The 17,762-nt window shown below is 50.7% G+C and overlaps 2 protein-coding genes across 28 annotated transcripts in view; one reads left to right on the top strand and one right to left on the bottom strand.

Moving 5' to 3' along the window:
* Pou2f2 (POU class 2 homeobox 2) overlaps positions 1-5,729 on the top strand; it is a 62,940-nt gene extending 57,211 nt beyond the window's left edge. For 11 of the 23 annotated variants that reach the window (XM_015496779.2, XM_015496776.2, XM_015496777.2 and 8 more), the window contains one exon: positions 305-4,803. In XM_015496779.2, the coding sequence (XP_015352265.1) occupies positions 305-344 (40 nt within the window). In that variant the 3' untranslated portion in view covers positions 345-4,803. Of the gene's footprint in view, positions 1-304 lie in introns of all 23 variants that reach the window. The other 12 variants (XM_048790796.1, XM_048790795.1, XM_048790799.1 and 9 more) reach the window with 3 other exon arrangements.
* A 3,667-nt stretch (positions 5,730-9,396) lies between these two features.
* On the bottom strand, positions 9,397-15,575 carry Znf574 (zinc finger protein 574). 5 transcript variants are annotated; one of them, XM_048790789.1, is made up of 2 exons: positions 15,419-15,575; positions 9,397-12,375 (listed from the first exon to the last, which is right to left on the bottom strand). In XM_048790789.1, exon 2 carries the CDS (start codon positions 12,351-12,353, stop codon positions 9,660-9,662), a length of 2,694 nt encoding a protein of 897 aa, XP_048646746.1. In that variant the 5' UTR covers positions 12,354-12,375; positions 15,419-15,575; the 3' UTR covers positions 9,397-9,659. The 5 variants fall into 5 exon arrangements, with proteins under 5 accessions (XP_048646746.1, XP_048646747.1, XP_015352260.1 ...); XM_048790790.1 differs by lacking the exon at positions 15,419-15,575 and adding an exon at positions 14,656-14,730; XM_015496774.2 differs by lacking the exon at positions 15,419-15,575 and adding an exon at positions 14,502-14,655.
* Between the last annotated feature and the right edge of the window lie 2,187 nt (positions 15,576-17,762).

Raw genomic sequence — 17,762 nt, 5'->3', positions numbered from 1 at the left:
GTGCTGCCTCATGTCACTCCCATTGTCACCAGTCCCATCCTCTAGTCCTGTCCCTCAGGGCCTTGAGCCCCCTCCCCCTGCATTTTGCTCCAGCCATGCCATCCTGCCCCTGCTCACTGCATCGCTCGCCTCTTCATCCCCATCTTGCCTTTGGGGAAGGTGTGAGGGTTGCTGATGGGGGCAGTGGGACAAATGGGGAGACAGACAGGTTGCACTGATGGGGTCACTGGGGTAGGACACTGGGAGGCAAAGGTCTCCCCTGGCCTGGTGTGCCTCCAGCCCAGCCTCTCTCTCTCCCCACCAGCCCTGGCCTCTGGTGGAACCCTGCCCCTTACCAGCCTTGATGGCAGCGGGAACCTGGTGCTGGGGGCGGCTGGCGCGGCCCCAGGGAGCCCTGGCCTGGTAACTTCGCCACTCTTCTTGAACCACGCCGGGCTGCCCCTGCTCAGCGCCCCGCCTGGCGTGGGCCTGGTCTCAGCAGCGGCTGCGGCAGTGGCAGCCTCCATCTCCAGCAAGTCTCCTGGCCTCTCCTCCTCATCCTCTTCATCCTCGTCCTCCTCCTCTTCCACTTGTAGTGAGGCGGCAGCACAGACCCCTGGAGGCCCAGGGGGGCCCGAGGCAGGGTCCAAGCCTGAGTGAGGGCCCATCATGCTTCCCCTCCCACTCCTCTGACCCTCCACCTTGGTCCCCCGCCTGGGAAGAGGGCGAGGAGGCCAGTGGTGGGGGTACAGCGGGTCCTTGGAGCAGGAGTGACAAGGGAGGAAAGACCAAAAACCCAATCAACCAAAAAAAGAAGAAACTAACCAACAAAAAAGAAAACCAAAAATAATCACAACAGAAACCAGCTGCCCCAAAGGAACCAGAGGTGAAAAACAAATAAAAAAAACCAAAAACAAACAAAAACCCCACAAAAATCAAACCAAAAACCAGTCTCGAGCCAGACCTCAGAGTGCTCACCCTCACTGCTACGACACCAAATAAGAACCCCAGCCAGGAGCAGAGCAGCCTCCTGCAGGTCGGACCTCATGCTGCCGAGCCCTGGCTGTGGGCAACCTCCAACCTTGCCCCCCAAGTGGGGGCTAAAGAAGGAAAAAGAGAATGTGCCAGCCTGCTGACCCCTGCCCCAACTCTGGGCCAGCGGAGACAGGGCACAGCCTGGGGCAGAGGGCCCTGACCCAGAACCACCCATCAAATGTTCTTTTCCAGAAGGTGAAAGAAAGGGCCTGAACAACCTTACACCAAATATTCAGTAGCTTCATCCAAAGGATGTACAGACTTTTTAGCGTTGTGCTCAACAGAATGTGTCCCTACCATATGTCCCCCTCTCCCCTGGCCCCCAGCTCTCCCCACCTGGGCAGGGGGGTCTTTCTTTAGCCCTCTTCCCTCCCCCAGCCAGGGGTGAGTTCGGGAGAAGGCCCGGGGATGATTTTTCACCTGTACCTCCCCCTTTTCCCTTTGAAGGGTGGGCTAGGCCATTTTGCCAAGTTCCAGCTCTCATAAGTCCCTCCTCAACCCTGTCACCCTCTTGTGCTCTGGAATCTACCCCTCTCCAGCCTGTGGGAAGGTGAATGTTTCAGGCAATAGGTGATGAGGTGAGGGCATTCAAGTTGTCTTTTTTTCCATCCTGTCAGTTTCCCTGAAAAAAAATATTCATATTCCAGTGCCTATCCGTGGGATCCTTCACGTTCTGACATTAACCAGAAACCAAAAAGATAACTCACCTCATTCCGCCCACCCTGTGCCCCTCTGACACTGGCAGATGCCTACCCTCCCCTGTCCCGACGCACACACGCACGCACCCCAGTGGTGGGTTCCTCCAGATGGCATCCCCATCAGGGTCCATGTGGCGGGGACAGTGCCATGACCTATGGTCCCCATCCAAGAGGGCGTTGTGGTGGTCACCACTCCCATGAGACCTCCACAAGTCTTGGCTGGACCCTGGGTTTGCCCAGCCCTAGACGCATCTTGATGATGGACAGAGGAGAGACGCTACTGGGAGCCACCTTGCCCTCCTGCTGTTGTGGAGGCCAACAAAGTTTTGAACCAAAAAAACAAACAAACAAACAAACAAACAAAAACCAAACAAACAATAAATTAAAACTAGAAAAAAAGAATTTATAGATATATATATATATAAATAAATATATAAGGGAAAGAAGACAAGGACTCTTCAAGAATAAGAAGGAAGCTCGAGGTGGAGCCAAGCCCCTGCACCAATGGTCCAGGCCCTTGGTCCCCAAGGCGGATGGAAGGACGGATGCTTCTTTCTCTTCACAAATACCTCATGGACGTCGTCTCGGGAAAGCCGGAGGGGGACGGCTGGGGCAGGGCCTGTCCCTCAGCCAGGGTGGATGGAAGTGGGTGGGCAGGGCTGAGAGAGGGTGTCAGGGACAGGGGTGAAGAGCCCCAAACTCCTCGCCCCCCCAATCAACTGAAAAAGCTTTAAAAAAAAAGGACAGGAAAAAAAAGAAGAAAGCAAAAGAATGGACGAAGGAAAACCAACAGTTTTCGGGTGGTTTGATTCCTCCTTTGATTTCTTTTTCTGTTCTCTCCTGTCTCCTTCCTCTTTCTTGCCCTCCCTCCCTCCCTGCCCTCTGCTCTCTCTTCTCCTTTCCCTTTGTTCTTTTCTCACTTCTCTCAATCTCATTCTTTCTGTGTCTCTCCTCAAACCAAAGTGTTGCTGTGAAGGACTGGAGCCATTGAAATCAGAGTGGTCCCCGCCCCTGGCTGGGCAGGAGCAGAGGGAGGGGAGCCTGGAGATGGCCGGGTGGCCTCCATGCTTTCTGCTGGACACTCCAAAGAGAGGCAGATGGAGCCCCAGCCTCAGCGTTCTCTTTTCTTCTGGTCTCCCTTCTCCCAACCGGGAAACAAAACTGTTGGGCTGGGCCACAGAGGCAGCAGAGACAGCCATCACAAGGGCCTCAGTGCCTTGTCTGGGCAGTGGTGGAGCGGCGCCTCTCCCACCCCTGGCACTGACGGGGCCTGGCACCTCGTCAGCCCATCCTTGCTAGAATGTAAGCATCTCCGATGAATCAGCTCTCTGCCCTCACCCTACCTCTGAGTTTGTCCATTTGATGTCCTGAAAAGGGCCTGGTGAAAGGACCTAAGCCCCAGCCCAGGGGTGGAGAGGGGCCAAGGGCTCCTGAACGGATAGGAAGGATGTTTGAGCAGAGCAGAATGAAAGGAATGATGACCAAAAACCCCCTCCGAGAAGACAGGCAGCATGGAAGGCATGGTGGAGATGACTCAAACGAAAGCTATGATTCTAGACCAAAAAAAGGAAAAAAAGAAAAAGAAAAAAAAAAAAAAAAAAAAAAAAAAAAAAAAGGAAAGAAAATCCAGGACTCACCACCACCCACTTCATCCTGCTTCCTCCCCATCAAGTCCCCTACCTGGGACCTCTCCCCATCCCAGCGTGTGGGGAGTGGGGCAATGAGAGAGGAGGAAGCAGGGCAGGGATGGGGCAGATGCCCTGACTTGGTGGAGGGACCCCCATGCAGCTGGGGGTAGAGGGGACCCTCCCCATCCAACCCCCACAACTTGGAAAAGAAAAACAAGAAAAAAGAAAATTCCTGGGGGGTGGGGAATAACCAAATTCCAAGCTTTAACTACAGCTGTGAAACCAAATATTGGGAAGGGGCGGGAGGGAGGGAGGGAGGGGCAGGTGAGCCCCAGGTCTCCCGCCTGGGCCCCCCTCCTCCGAGGACTCGAGATAAGGCACCAAATACCTCATAGAACTTTAATGTTAAAAAAAAAAAAGAAACCAAATATCGTTGGCTGGGGGCCAGCCAGGGCAAGGGGCTGGAGCTGGAGGGAGCTAGGGCTGGGAAGGTGATGGGGGAATTCCTGCCCCCCCACCCCCACCTGCCCCTTCCACTCTGGCCCCCACCCCACCCCGCCTCGACTCCGGGAAACAAAACTATCTCATCGTTTTTATTTTGTGGTCTGTACAGAGCCTGTGTCCGTGTGTCTGTGTGTGAGCGAGAGAGTTGGAGAGCTGGGGAGCTTTATGTGGGGATAGGGGAGGGAGACCCCAGGCCAGGCTCTAAGCTAGCTTAGATGTCAGATAGAGGGCCAGGGGCCTGGGCTAGAGAGGAAAGGTGAGTGAACTGGGGCAAGGGGAGCCCTCTGAATTTCCCTTCTTCCCATCCCTGACCTCCTACTTGAGGGAGGGACAGAGACTGGGTCAACTTAATGATGGGCTTTTTAATTGTGCCAAAAAAAAAAAAAAAAAAGGATGCCAGTAACTAAACCACCTCTCTCTGTTCTCTTCTGGAGGGCAGAGTGGAGACTAGAAGTGGGAGGAAGGGGCTGGGTGTGTATGGGGGGTGAGTAGTAGGGATGGGGGCCCCAGGTCCCTGTAGAAGTTGGGGCTAAGATCAGGAGGGGGATGGTGTGAGTTTTCTAAACATCTCCTCCCTGGGGAAGGCCAAGAGAATGGTCTCCAAGCCTGGCACCCTGGGAAGATTCAGAAGGAACTAGTGGGGGGTGACCTCTTGACCTATTTTCTCTCACCCACCCTAACCCCAGGGTGCCTCTCTCTTCCTCTAGCCCAGGGTAGGGGGAATTGAGTGAGAGTGAGACAGACTGAGCAAGATTGAGACACGCGGGCCCCCACCAGTCTCAGTGGGAAAGGCAAGTGCGAGAGATAAAGGCCTCCAAGAGAATAAAGAAACAAACCAAAGATTTAACCATTAAAAAAAAAAAAAAAAAAAAAACCCACAGACAACTCCGCTACCTTTTTATACGTTGGGAAAAAAAGTGAAAAAAAATTTAAAATAAAAACTAAAAAAAAAAAAAAAATACACAAAAACTCCGAGCCGCAGTTCCCTCTTGCGGTTTAAACTTTGACCTCAACAGTCTCCAAAGCAAGACGATGATAAGAAAGGAGAGAAAAATAAAAAATAATGTATATTTTTAAGTATTTGTCCTTGAGATGCTAGCTCCTCGCCAAACAAACAACAACAACAAAAGGAGCAAAAAATTCAGAGAGAAGTGTTGCTGGGATGGAGACAACAATTTACTATGTCTGTGACCCCTCCCCCTCCCTTCCTTTCCTCCAGCCCTGCTGCCTTTCCCCCAACCTATCCTCCAAGACCAGGGGCTCAGTATTTATTTATGTAATTGCAGGGTAACTGGGAGCCTCTCTTGACAACTTGTAGAGGCCTCTGGATCATGGTGGGGTGAGGAAGGGGCAAGGTGTCTTTAGGGAAAAGCAAGGTCCTAATCTTTGAGCAGCTCTTCTCACTTCCCTCTGGCCTCTTATCCCACTGCTGCCACCATTACACCCCAATTCAGGACTGCACTAGGGGAGGGTGACCACCCCACTTTGTAAAGATCTGATTGGCTCAGCCCTTTTTGGGGTGGGTGTCTCACCTATTTGGGTGGGAGACTTGGAAAGGGTGGCAAGTAGTGGTCACAGGAGACCGAGTGGCATCCAAAAATTGAGTAGACTCTGGAGTACACCTGCCTTTCCTCCATCCCCCCAAGTGAACCCCCTTTTCAGTTCTCTGACCCCTGTGTTGGTAGCCCTCCTCTCCCATCCTATACCCTTTCCCTGTCTCTTCTCGTGGTAGCGGGTTAGCGTTTCAGTGTTCTTAACTCCAATCTGCTTGTTCATTGTACAATGTGCTTCTTTTAAGGCCCCATTTTTGTAACTTGAGTGTGTCATTCATCTGAACAACAAACATCAAAAAATAAAAAATTAAAAACTGTACAGAAAGAAATGATGCCTGCTCTCCCTTGGTCTTCTGACTGTGCTGGGAAGGGTGGTGAAGAAATGAGGGTATAGGGGTAGGGATGGTAATGTGGGGAGGGAGAGTTTTACTTCTGTACAAATACTGAATGTTCAGAAGGCCCGAACAAAATTGTTTACCAATCAGAAAACTAAGTCCTGGAACTTAGGCTGAATTCAAAATTCAGTACTGCCATTTTATGGATGTGACCTTTAATATGTAACTTTCAGTGTTCTTGTCTATAAAACAGATAATACCTATTTCATGGGGCTGAGAGAATTAAATGAGATGGTATAAGTAAAGCGCTTAGGACAGACAACACTGTCAATGAATCTGACAGCAGTCAATAAATGAGAACTATAACAAAACCAGGAACCAGCAAGTACTTACCCACCTCCATCCCTGGAAGCTTCCCCAGAAGACTTTAAAGCTCTTTTAAAACTAGTTGATTTTGATGTTGTTTGATGGTACAATGTACATACTATCCTTCTTCCTTTTTGGAGGGACATTAAATATAATTTATTCAAATTCTTCGCCTATCTTGAATAAGTCATAGGCAGGAACTACAGCTTCACAGGCCAAGCCTGGGCTGACTCTAGAATTCACCACTGAAAATCAGAAGTGGTCTTAACACTCCGCTTTCTCACAAAAATATACTGAGAAAGCCATTGGGGTTTTCTTGTCACTGAATTATCATCTGATGACTGTGTGGCATACAGGTGCTGGGATTCCAAATCCAATAGCAAAGGGTAGGGAAAGAAGGAAATGGAAAGGAGAAAAGACTGGGTGAGGGGTTTAATAATTTAGTAATGAAGTTTTAGCGATGCATCATTTTAGCAAGATTAAAAGAAAAGCGAGGGATATAGCTCAGCAGCAGAGTGCTTGCCTTGCGTACACAAGGCCCTGGATTCTGTTCCCACCACAGCAAAAAAAGAAAAAGAAAAAAAGAAAAAAGTCAAGCAAGCTCCTCTCCAACTCTTAAATCAGCAGGACAGGAACTTCAGGATAGTGTGCTGAGGGGGATCTTTTGGTGCAGGCTCCACCATTCAGAGTGGTACAGTCAGAAACATGCAGGTCATCTTGTGACAAGCAGACGGCACACCAGAGCACCCTTCAGAGTTTGCCACTTGTCCTGAAGCCTCAACTGTGTCCACCTGTAGCCCAGTGAATGTGCCCAGTTTATGTACATGCCCCACCTTCTAGTTACATTTGGGCCTACTCTTGTTAAGAGCATATTGGGTACCAAGTGTGATGGTGCACATCTGTAATCCTAGCTACTTGGGAGACAGAGGTATTACAGGTTCAAGGCCAGCCTGGGCAACAGAGTGAGACGTTTTCTCAAAATAAAATAAAGACTGAGGATATGTTTGTCTAGCATGTGCGAGGCCCAGGGTTAAATAAGACCCTAGTACTGTGGGGGAAGAAAAGAGAACACTGGGTACTAGAGGAGCAGTGTTCGGTTCTTTTGACTATTTGACTTCCATCCCAAAATAGTCAATGCAAGTCTCTTGTTAAGGGCCTCCAAGCCGCTCTCATCAGAATTGGTGTGTTCACCAATAGATTTGGTGTCTGACCCTAGATTTGCTTGCTGGGTCCAAAACTCAGAAGGAATTGCCCAACAAATCATTGTGGAGTTTGAGAACCTTTGCCTGTCCAACTTGAACACCAACATCCAACAAGTAGTCAGCACTGCCTTTTTTTAAACAAAGGTTCAACTGAACAGCATCTGAGTTTCAGCAGGGTGATGGGGAATAATACTTTCCCGGAATTTGTTGGCAAACTTTGTTTGCATGGGTAAACTTTTCTTATGTGTAAGCTTTTATTATAGGCTCCAGAAAATAATAATAAAGGACAGTCACCCTATCATCATAGTTGTTGTTCTCTGTTTAAAGCTTTTTTTTTTTTGGTCTGTGGTCAACCAGTACTCTTTATTTTTTTCTCCATTCCTTTTTGTTGTTGTTTTTGGGGTGAGGGGTGGAGAGTTACCAGGGATTAAACCCCTTAGCACTTGACTGCTAACCCTCATCCCCAGCCCTTCTTAGTTTTTGAGACAGGGCTTCACTAAATTGCTGAGGCTGGCTTTGAACTTTTGATCCTGCCTCATCCTCCAAACTGTTGGCATTGTACCCTGCCCCCCCCCCTTTTTTTCCCTTAATTCAGCCTGCTGTCTGGTTTTGCAAGGATGAATCTTTCTAAGCACTTATTTGATACTACTTTCAGGATATTATAGCACTTCAGGAGTGCAGTTCAGGAAACATTATGGGTAATTATGGGGATCTGGCATGATTGTCTACAATGGTTCAAATCCTTCCTATAGGATATGCAATATGAAGATGATATCCATGATCAACACACCATAGTGGGAAACAACTACTTAACAGAACTGCTCTTTATTAGGTGCTTTTAGGAAATCAAATGATGAGTACATTTTTAAAAAATTAACTATTTTGTAAAAAAGCTAATGTGTTAGAAAAGCAGTGGAATTAGAAGACCTGACTTCTAGCCCTTCTCACCTCTAACTGCCTGTGTGGCCTTGGTAACTCCGTTCCCTCTCTGAGCTCTCCTCTCAGCTGAGCAACAGATTAAACCTCTCTCTGATCTTCAAATGACATCCTAGGGCCTCAATGCCCAGAGAGCCAAAGGTCTGAAGAGAGTAAAATATCAGGGATGCTTACTGGGGAGGTCCTGGGCCTCCCATTCCCAGAATTTCAATATAGCGTTTCTTTCTACTTCTGTATTGGGGTTCCAAATTAAGAATTCTTTCCAACAGAACTATCTGGAGACATCTCAGGAGGTGGCATCTTAGAGGCAAGGCTGGCATAGCAACTGAGCATGCTCCATTCTCTTGTCTCTACCACCTTCCCCCAGTTATGTAAAAGGAAGTAGAGTGAAAAGTATATGGGTGATTAAGCTAAATGAAATCTGACTTAAATTCAAGCTCTGCTCTGTCTGGGTTGAACTGACCTTGGGGAAGTTACCTCAATGCTTATGACTTTAGACACCTTCCCTGCAAAAATGTTCTCTTTACAGGACCAGTGTAAATGTTATTCAAAATAATGCAATTCATAGATAACTAGACATTCTAAAACTGGGAAGCCACCCCAGCAATGTCTCTTCCCCGACAAAATGTATTGGTTGAGCCACAGTCTAACTCCAGGAGGGCTACCTCCTCTTATGCTTCTTCCTACCCCAGTGACACATTATTCACAATCTTATCCAATTCCATAGCTGAGTCTGACCTCAGGAACCACTCTGCTTTACTGTCCCAGAAATATGCCCAACCTGAGTTTACCCTTAGGGACCCTATGAGTAAACCAGATGGCCTTGGGCGACATAGGCAAGAAGTGAAGGGACAGAGGCTGGTAAGAATCTAAGGATTTCTCCAAACATTCCTAACCACTAGCAGAAAAGCTCTGAGCATTTTCTGCAGGGCTGTGGGGACCTCCAGTGGCAAGAAAGTCATGTTGCCTCCCTTTAACACCAGAGAAGTTCCTGCTCTGGGTGCCATGCCTATAGACCCTTTAATCCAGCAAATGTTCACGAGGAGCTCCTACTACCCGCTAAGCCCTGTACTGGGTTCTGGGAATGTAGGCATAGTCAGACCCAGTACTAGGCCCCGACTCCCAAATTCCATTCTACACAGCTAGGCCTGACAAAAACACATGTTTAACTCAGTCTTTATTGACTCTTTTACCTCGGGGTCACCAATGCTAACGGGTGGAGGGTTGTGGGGGCATCTTTATGCATGTCAAGGACCCCAGAGCATCCCCTTAAGAAAAGAGAATAAATCCAGTTTCAGAACTTACACAGTGGCAGAGAGGGGAAAGAAAAAGGGACATAGTATATACAGAGGTTTAAGGGGATGCTGGAAAAGGGCCTTTAGCAACAAGGCATGGTGGTGCTAAAGAGGGAAACAGGGTAGAATCAGCCACTGATCTGGACCCCTTCGGCCTCAGCCAGAGGGTATATCTCAATGGCCTCTACCAGGGGCAGTGCCTCTACTGCAGACTCCATCACAGCTAGTCCAACAGCCGCTTCTGCCTCTGCCAGCTGTTGCCGCACAGCTGCCTGATGCTGCTGCTGGTGGGTCTTGCGATGCTTCCAGAGATTGGAGAAGGAGCGGTAGCTCTTGCCACAGTCGGGACAGGAGTAGGGTCGTTCACCTGTATGGATGCGGCGATGTTCTGCCAGGCGCATGGAGATGGCAAAGGCCTTGCCACACACTTCACAGGCAAAGGGCCTCTCACCTGTGTGCAGGCGCCGATGGTCTTTCAAGTGGGTACTCTGACGGAAGGCCTTGCCACAGTCTGGACATGGGTATGGTCGCTCTCCTGTGTGGATACGCCGGTGTACTTGCAATGATGTCTCTGTGCTGAACAGCTTCTTGCACTCACTGCACTCTAAGCCCCGGCGTTGGGCAGGGGCTGAGGAGGCTGTGGTGGCAGTACCTCCGAGGGTTGCTGGGGAGGCAGCAACTGGGGTGCGAGTGGCTCTTGGAGCCCGAGGAGCTGGGGGCTCCTTAGCCAGGACCTCTCCAGGCCCAGCAGCTGCATGGGCCGCCTCATGTGCCTGCAGCCGAGCAGCTGAGCCCACTTTCTTGCCACAGGTCCCACACTCGAAGCGACGTGGGGCCTGAGCAGCAGCAGCTGCACAGCGGTGCTCTCGAAGTCGCAAAGAGGAGGGGAAGGCAGCCCCACAGGAGGGGCAGCGATGGGGCTGGCGCCCAGCATGGGCCACAAGCTGGTGCACCTCTAATAGCCGGCGCAGCAAGAAGGAGCGGGGACACTCACGACACTTGTATGGGTACTCGCCTGTGTGGTGGTAGCGGTGCATAAGCAGGCGGTATGGGCGGTGAAATCGTACCCCACATTCCTGACAGCGGTAGGGGAAGTGCTGGGCATGCACCAGGCGGTGCTGCCTCAGTGTGGAGCTTTGCGTGAAAGCCTTGCCACAGTCCCCACAGCGGTAGGGTCGTTCCCCTGTGTGTGTAAGTCGGTGGCGCGCCAGATTGGCAGGTGAATTGAAGGGCTTGGAGCAGTCAGGACAGGGGAAGGGCCGCTCTCCTGTATGTGTGCGCAAATGGTTACGCACATGAGACTTCTTCTTGAACATCTTGCCACAAATACTGCATTTATGGCGCCGCTCCAGCCGGTGCACAAAACGCTGGTGCCGAGTCAGCTGTAAAGCTTTACCAAATTCACGGCTGCACAGGAGGCAGCGGTAGGTACCTGGGGCAGCAGGCCCTGCTGAGCTCTCCTCAGACACAGGCGGCTCTGGGGCCTCTGGCTCTCCAGTCTCTGCTGGGGCTGGCTCAGGAAAACCAATGACAGGCTCCTCTGGTGGGACTGGTGTCGTGGGCAGAGGGACACCCCCTGCTCCATGGGTACGCCTGTGATAAAGGAACTTGGTGAGGTTGACAAAGGTTTTCCCACAAGGACACGAATGCAGAGGATTTGGGGTATGAGCTCGCCGGTGGGCTAGGAGGAGGGCCTCTGTGCCAAATGCCAGGCCACAGTCTACACATAAGAAGTGGGACTCACTGCTGTGGTCTCCAAGATGCTGGTCCAGACTAGAAGGGCTAGGGAAGACACGACTGCACAGGGGGCACTTAAAGACACCTTCCCGGTGACTCCGCAGGTGCTGCTGTAGTTGGTGAGGTGAGAGAAAGAGCTGATCACAGGCTGAGCAAAAGAGCTCTTGGGTGGCTGCCCCACCTGGCTCTCCACTGTTGTTCCTTCGGGCCCTTCGCCCCCGGCGATCGCGCCCAATTGCTTCTCCATTACGTAGCTCATAACTGTGGTCAGAAGCTGGCAGAGGGTCAGGTTGAGACACAGGCACCTCTGCAGGTGATGGGGTCAGAGTCTCCTGCTGTAGGGCAGGCTCCTCAGGCTCTGCGGCAGGAGCAGGAAAATGGGTAGCCTGGTGCTCCAGGAAGTCAGCTGGAAGCTGGAAGAGCTGGGAGCACTCAGAGCATTTGTAGAGTAGTAGTTCCACCTCAGTCACTACCTCGGTGGTGGTGGCAGCTGCAGATGGGACAGCAGCCCCTTCCCCTCCCTCTTCTGCTTTTCGGTAGGAATGTTCTACAGCCACTCGTGCCTGGCCCACAGGGGGCCCTAGGACAACTGGGGACCCTAAGACAACTGGGGCAGGAGACTTGGTGGGTGTGGCCCGAAGATGTGTCTGCCGGTGGCTCAGCCAGAGTTCCTGGCTGGCAAAGAGAGCCTTGCAATCTATACACTCATAGTGTATGGTGCTGGAACTCAGTGGGGGCACCTTGGGTGGTGGCTCAGCTGGCACTGCCTCCTGTGGTGCCATCATCTTCAGGTGCAGCTCCTGGTGCTCCAGGAGCTGGCTGGGTGACATCAGCAGTTGCCCACACTCTAGGCACTGATACTGGCTCTCCTGTACTAAGGTCTGATAGAGGCCTGTGCCTGAAGCTGCTTCTGTGGCCACAGTGACTCCAGGGTCAGCCACACCAACCAGCTCAAAGTGTTGCTGGGGTACATGGGAGTTCTGGTGCACAAGCACCTCCTCCAGGGATCCATAAAGCTGGTTGCACTCAGAGCAGACATAGCGGTGCTCAATGTATAGGACTGTCTCCTCTGATTCCTCAGTCATTGCAACAGTAAGGCCCTGTGGGCTGTAAGAGGGGAGAGCAGGGTCAAATCAGCTCTTCCTAGGGACGATTCTTTCCCTTTATCACCCCTACCTTCTATTATCTTAAAACTATTTCCTCTCCTAACTTCTTCCTTTGATTTTTCTACTCTAACTTCCCTCCCTAACAATGCTTCCTTTCCTGAACACACAAAATGAAAACACCAAGTGTAAAACCTTCCCAGCAGTCCCTTCCCAGGGTCCACCCCAAGTCTCATCTCTCAACTGAATCACATAAAAATTCACCCACCAAATCCTTATAACCTGTCTAATCCCTCCATCTCCCATTCCTCATAGCAGAACCCATGGCCCAACCCATCACACAAGAACCTGTCTCCACTTAGATCTCCTTCCACTGATCCCTTACAACTCACACTACCCTTGCTAAGGTACTCAGGAGAATCTTCACATAGGCCTTCACTACCTGTTTCTCCTGGCTACACTCTTCATTGGACTCTGTTCTATCTCCCAGGTTCTCAGACCACTCAAACTTCCCCAGTGACCTGCCACTCCACTTTTGGCACCCTTACATGATATAACACCTCTCTTTTACACACACCCCTGTTAAGCACCAACTCTCCCTCTGGTGCCAGATTCCTCACATCAAACTATCCCTTTTCCCAATCAAATGTTCTCACATCAGCCTAACCCATCTCCACATCCAGACTTTTTCTACCTTAACCACTTCCTCACAATGCCCAGACCCCTCTGCTTGAACTGAAAACTTCTTCAACAAATCAAGGTCCTCTCCCACACCTAACCCCTTATCTAGAACAGCCAGACCCTCAAAAAAAAAAAAAATTACCTCTTCTCTGTAACAAGTCTACAATTCTAAGACCCTCTCCAAACCCAGATCCCCTCTTCACATTGATTTAAACCCCTCTTCTTCATACACAGCTACCCAAATTCATCCTTGGTGCCCATATTCCTTCATATGAACCTAAGTCCCTCTTCTTTGCATAAATGCCCAGGTCAACCTTAACCTATTCCAGGAATTCCCAAACACCTACTTCACATCAACTTTTCTTCTTTGTAAAAAGATTCCCCAACTCTGTAACTCAATCCAGAAATATTCAGACTACCCTTCCTAATGGCTCAAACTCCTTTCCCACACAGCCCTTCCACAGACAAATCCTCTTCAGGGATATGCAGACCCCCCCATAACCACTCTAACCTGGAAGACAAACCCCTTCACATCCAAATCCTTCTCACCAGGTTACTACTATGGAGATACCTAGATTTCTAATTATCAATGTAGCATCTTTCTCATCACAAGGATATCCAAACCACCCTCTCTTTAGCACACAGATCTCTCTCATCACATCACCCCCCAGGGTTACCCAAAACACATCTTCACCTTGGCCTAGTTACCCATACTAAAAGCAAATGAGCGAACAAAAACTACCTCCCTTCAGTGCATTCTAGGGACACCCAGACACTTTCATATGAACATACCCTTTGTATAAAGGCCCCTCTCAACCCTTTCCAAGGGTACCATCCCCCACATAATGTCCCACCACATTGGCTGAACGACTCTTCACATTAATTTAATCCCATTCTTCACATCTGGATCTCTTCCTCAAGTCTAAATTCCCCTTAAAAGAAGAATATTCTTTTCCTAATACCTTTTTACACCAAGATCCCTTTCGCTGCCCTAATGCTTTCCAGACGTAACTAGATTTTGCCCCCAGGGTTAACTTAATCACCTCTTTCCTCATGCTCTAACCCCCCTACCCCGGGCACCAAAAAGCCCTCTAACCGCCCCCACTTGGGTCCAAGTCCTTTTCCCCGATACCCCGTGGAGCCTAGGAGCCCTCCTCGGCGTCAGCACTAAGGCCGCTTCTTCCCTCCCAAGTCCCCACCGGCCCGAACCCTCAGTCAAGCCCCGCCCCTCCTCACTCAGCCTGCACACGACTCTAGTCCCCTTCCCCACCCGCCACCCTGTCCCGACTCATCCTAGCCGCCCGCGTGCCCCGCGGCCGTTGGTGCCATTCAGCCCTCACCGCCCTGCGCGCGCCCCTTCGGGCCCTCACTGCGCAAGCCATGACGAGAACAGGCCGCGGGGGAGGGGTGGAGGCCAGGCCGGCCCTCCGCGCGCCCGCTGGCACTCACCCACCTCTGCCGTCTCGTAAGCCCAGGGACGGGGCAGCGGCTCTTCTTCCACAGCTACCCTAGCGCGGCGCCCTCTCTAGCTCCCGCCGTCGCCTCTCGCCTGCTCCTGCGCCTCACTCTCGCCCCAAGCCACCCTCAGCAACGCCCCTCCTACCTTCCTCCACGGTCGCCGCACAGACGGCACCACGCGACCAATTATCGCCTGCCTGGCTCCGGCCTTTCTGCCAATCGACGCTCTCGTCTCTGAGGCTCGGGCCAATAACGAGGAGGATCTGGATGCCCCGTAGCTCCCAACCAATCCTCTCGCTACGTTCCCTCAACACCCCTCCCCATGGCCGGGTTTGTAGTGACCGCCCCCTTAGGCCTCCAGGAGGTTGCTCCTCCTCCACCTCCATTTCGGCTCCGCCTCTGACGGCTCGAAAGGAGAGCGCTGCGCCGAGGGCAGCGCGATGACGTCAGGAGGGGCGCAAGGCCGCGGGCGCCATCTTGGCTGCACTGGGCGGGAATCAGCGTTGGGATTGAGGAGAAAATCGGGGCAATTGAGGCATAAGACCCCCCCGGAAGGCGGAGGCAGGGGAATTGAGGCTTAGAAACCCTCGAGGACCAAAGGAAGAAAGTCAAATGCCAGTCAGCGGGAGGGAAGAGGGGAAATTAGAGCGTCCATCATATGGAGGGGGTTTAAAAATTGAAACCAAGGCACCAGGCTCTATTTTATTAAACAGGGAGTGAAGGCAGGAAGGAAGGGCGGGGAAGCTAAGAGACGGGATAGAGACGAACACGAAATGTTAGAAAGGAATGGAGGGTGGGTAGCTTAGGGTAAAAGGAAAACAAAGGCTCCAGAAGGAAATGGGAAATGGAGAAAAAGAAAAGGGTCAGGAATTTACATTTGAAAAAATGGAGTGTGGAGGGTAGAGTACCTGAGCACAATTCGGGCGTGAGCCTGGAGGAGATGATCCGATAGCGCACGGACTCAGGGAGGACGGATCCCTATGTGTCTGAGGGATTCTGCCCATCTCTGCTCACCTTCCCTTCTGGCCCTCCAGGTCTTGAGAGCAAGTTGCTTCAGCACTGTTATTAAAAAAAAAATGTTTTTAGGTGTTGGGGATGCAGCTCAGTGGTACAGTGTTTGTCTTGCATGATCAAAGCCCTGGGTTCAATCCCCAGCACTGAACAACAACAACAAAAAATCAGAGGGCCCTCTGAATCTGAGGTGGGGGAACTGGAAGATAGAGTTGGTCAAACCTCTCCTCCCTACCCTTTCCCATTTCTCAGAGAATAAACTCAGACTTGGGTCTTTTCCCCCATCTGAGGCCAAAAAGCTAGTAGGGGATTGAACACCAGAAAATCTAGGTCTCATTCTTCAGTCACTACCTTTGCTTTGCCTTTATCAGTCTCTTAACTGGGTGCCCTAACTTTCCACTAATCTCCCTAACACCAGGCCCACGTGGTTAAACCAGGATGTTTGGACTGACATCCTGGCCCAGCCACTTCCTTGCTGTGAACTCCCTTGTGTCTCAGTTTCTTCATCTGTGAAATGGGGCTAAGAACAGCTTCTGTCTCAGAGAGTTGTTGTGAGGCATGGAGTAAAATCTACATAGGAGTTAGTTTTTATTAGTGTCTCAAGGAGCTTAATAATAATAGCCAACATTTCCTATGTTAGAATGTGCTAGGAATTATACTCAGTGCTTTCCATGCATTATTTAGTTTAATCCTCTGAACAATCCTCAGAGGGAAAAACTATTATCCTGAGTTATCCTCAAAGAAACTGAGGCCCAGAGAAGTTAAGTAACTTGTCCAAGTTCCCATAATTAGGAATAGACAGCCAGGATTCTAAGCCAGGAGTTGATCCCACCCAAAGTTTACAATCTTTTTTTTTTTTAATGAAATAGTCTTTAATAATAATAAACATAATACTAGAATTGGTCAAGCTTCTAGATCTAATCACCTATTTACAGAAAATACAATATATAGAGGGACAAGCATTTATAAGACAATTGGGGAACAATCTTGGTCCCCAGGTGCTACTGCACGGCAGGCTGAATGGTTTGTGATTGCATGTTGAATGGCTGGACTAAGAAGTAGAACAAAGAAGTTGACGGGGAAATTAGCGTGCTCTAAAGTTAAGGCCTGCAAAGGTTCTTAAGTCAGGCTGGATTTGCCCTTAGGGTGAAGTCATCTAGGGTGGGAGCCTGAGAAGTAGAAGTTAGGCTCAGCCTTTGATAGGCTGTCTGCCCTTGGACAGGTTTTTGCTCCTACAGAGACCTCCTTTACACTTGAAAGTCTGAGGGTCCAGCGTAGTTTCTCAGGCCCCTTTCTGCTAGAACCTTCTTGGATTTTTTTTTAACTTTCTTGTGTTGGTTAGGACCTTTTGGACTATATAGGAGTAAAAAGAGGTCTGGTTAGACATTCTGGAAGTGGCAGCACCAGACCCGGACTTCAAGAACAGTGTTTAGAGAGAATAGGTATTCTTTGTTGATATTGCTGCATAAGCAAAGCCAAGAGGCAGGTATGAGTCTGGGCCTCAGACCTGGCTAAGAGTGGGTTAGCAAAGTCATAGGTGCTGCCCAAGTTGGGTGAGGAGGTGTGTGCAGAGTTGTTAGTCCAATGTCACATGTATGTCAGGGATGCCACACATGGCAGCTGCAGAGCGCTCCCCATGCCAGGCCTGTGTGTGGTCTGAGAGTTGCCACGTGCCCAGTTGTGTGTGCGAGGCAAGCGGTCACATGCTGAGGGCCGCACGTGAGCGTGTCACTGTCTCCTCCCATCACGAGCATGGGGGTGGTAGTGAGTCACGGGCTCAGCCTTCAGCGCCAACTGTCATGTTCCTTCCCCCAAAATTTCACCCCCCACCCAGCCCGTGCACCACCCACCCCCACTCCAAGATCTGTGGAGATTCTCTCTTCCATCCCCCTCCCCAGCTAGGCTCCTTTGAGAGGCAGCAGAGGCTCCCTGGGAGGGAGGGAGTCTCCCAGCTCTGGCTGTGCCCTCCACTCCCTGCTCTTGTGTTGTGCCCCTTTCCCAGAGCTTCTTTGCTCTGGTGACTGGAGAATGAAGCCCTCTTCTTCCTACCCACTCATCTTTATGGATCCCAAAGACTTCTGTATGTGTTATCAAGAATTCCCACACCCGAACCCATTTCTTCCCTTCATGGGGGCTCTTTCTCCATGACTGGCCGCTCTTGCCTCAGTGGGCCTTTTGCATCTATGAGCCAAATCCTTGTCTCTTTTGGGACCTCTGGTTTCTGTGTCACCCCCCCCCCCA

The sequence above is a fragment of the Marmota marmota genome, unplaced genomic scaffold (genome assembly GCF_001458135.2).
Source record: "Marmota marmota marmota unplaced genomic scaffold, marMar, whole genome shotgun sequence".
Taxonomy (NCBI): domain Eukaryota; kingdom Metazoa; phylum Chordata; class Mammalia; order Rodentia; family Sciuridae; genus Marmota; species Marmota marmota.
This window is presented reverse-complemented; position numbering and strand designations above follow the sequence as displayed.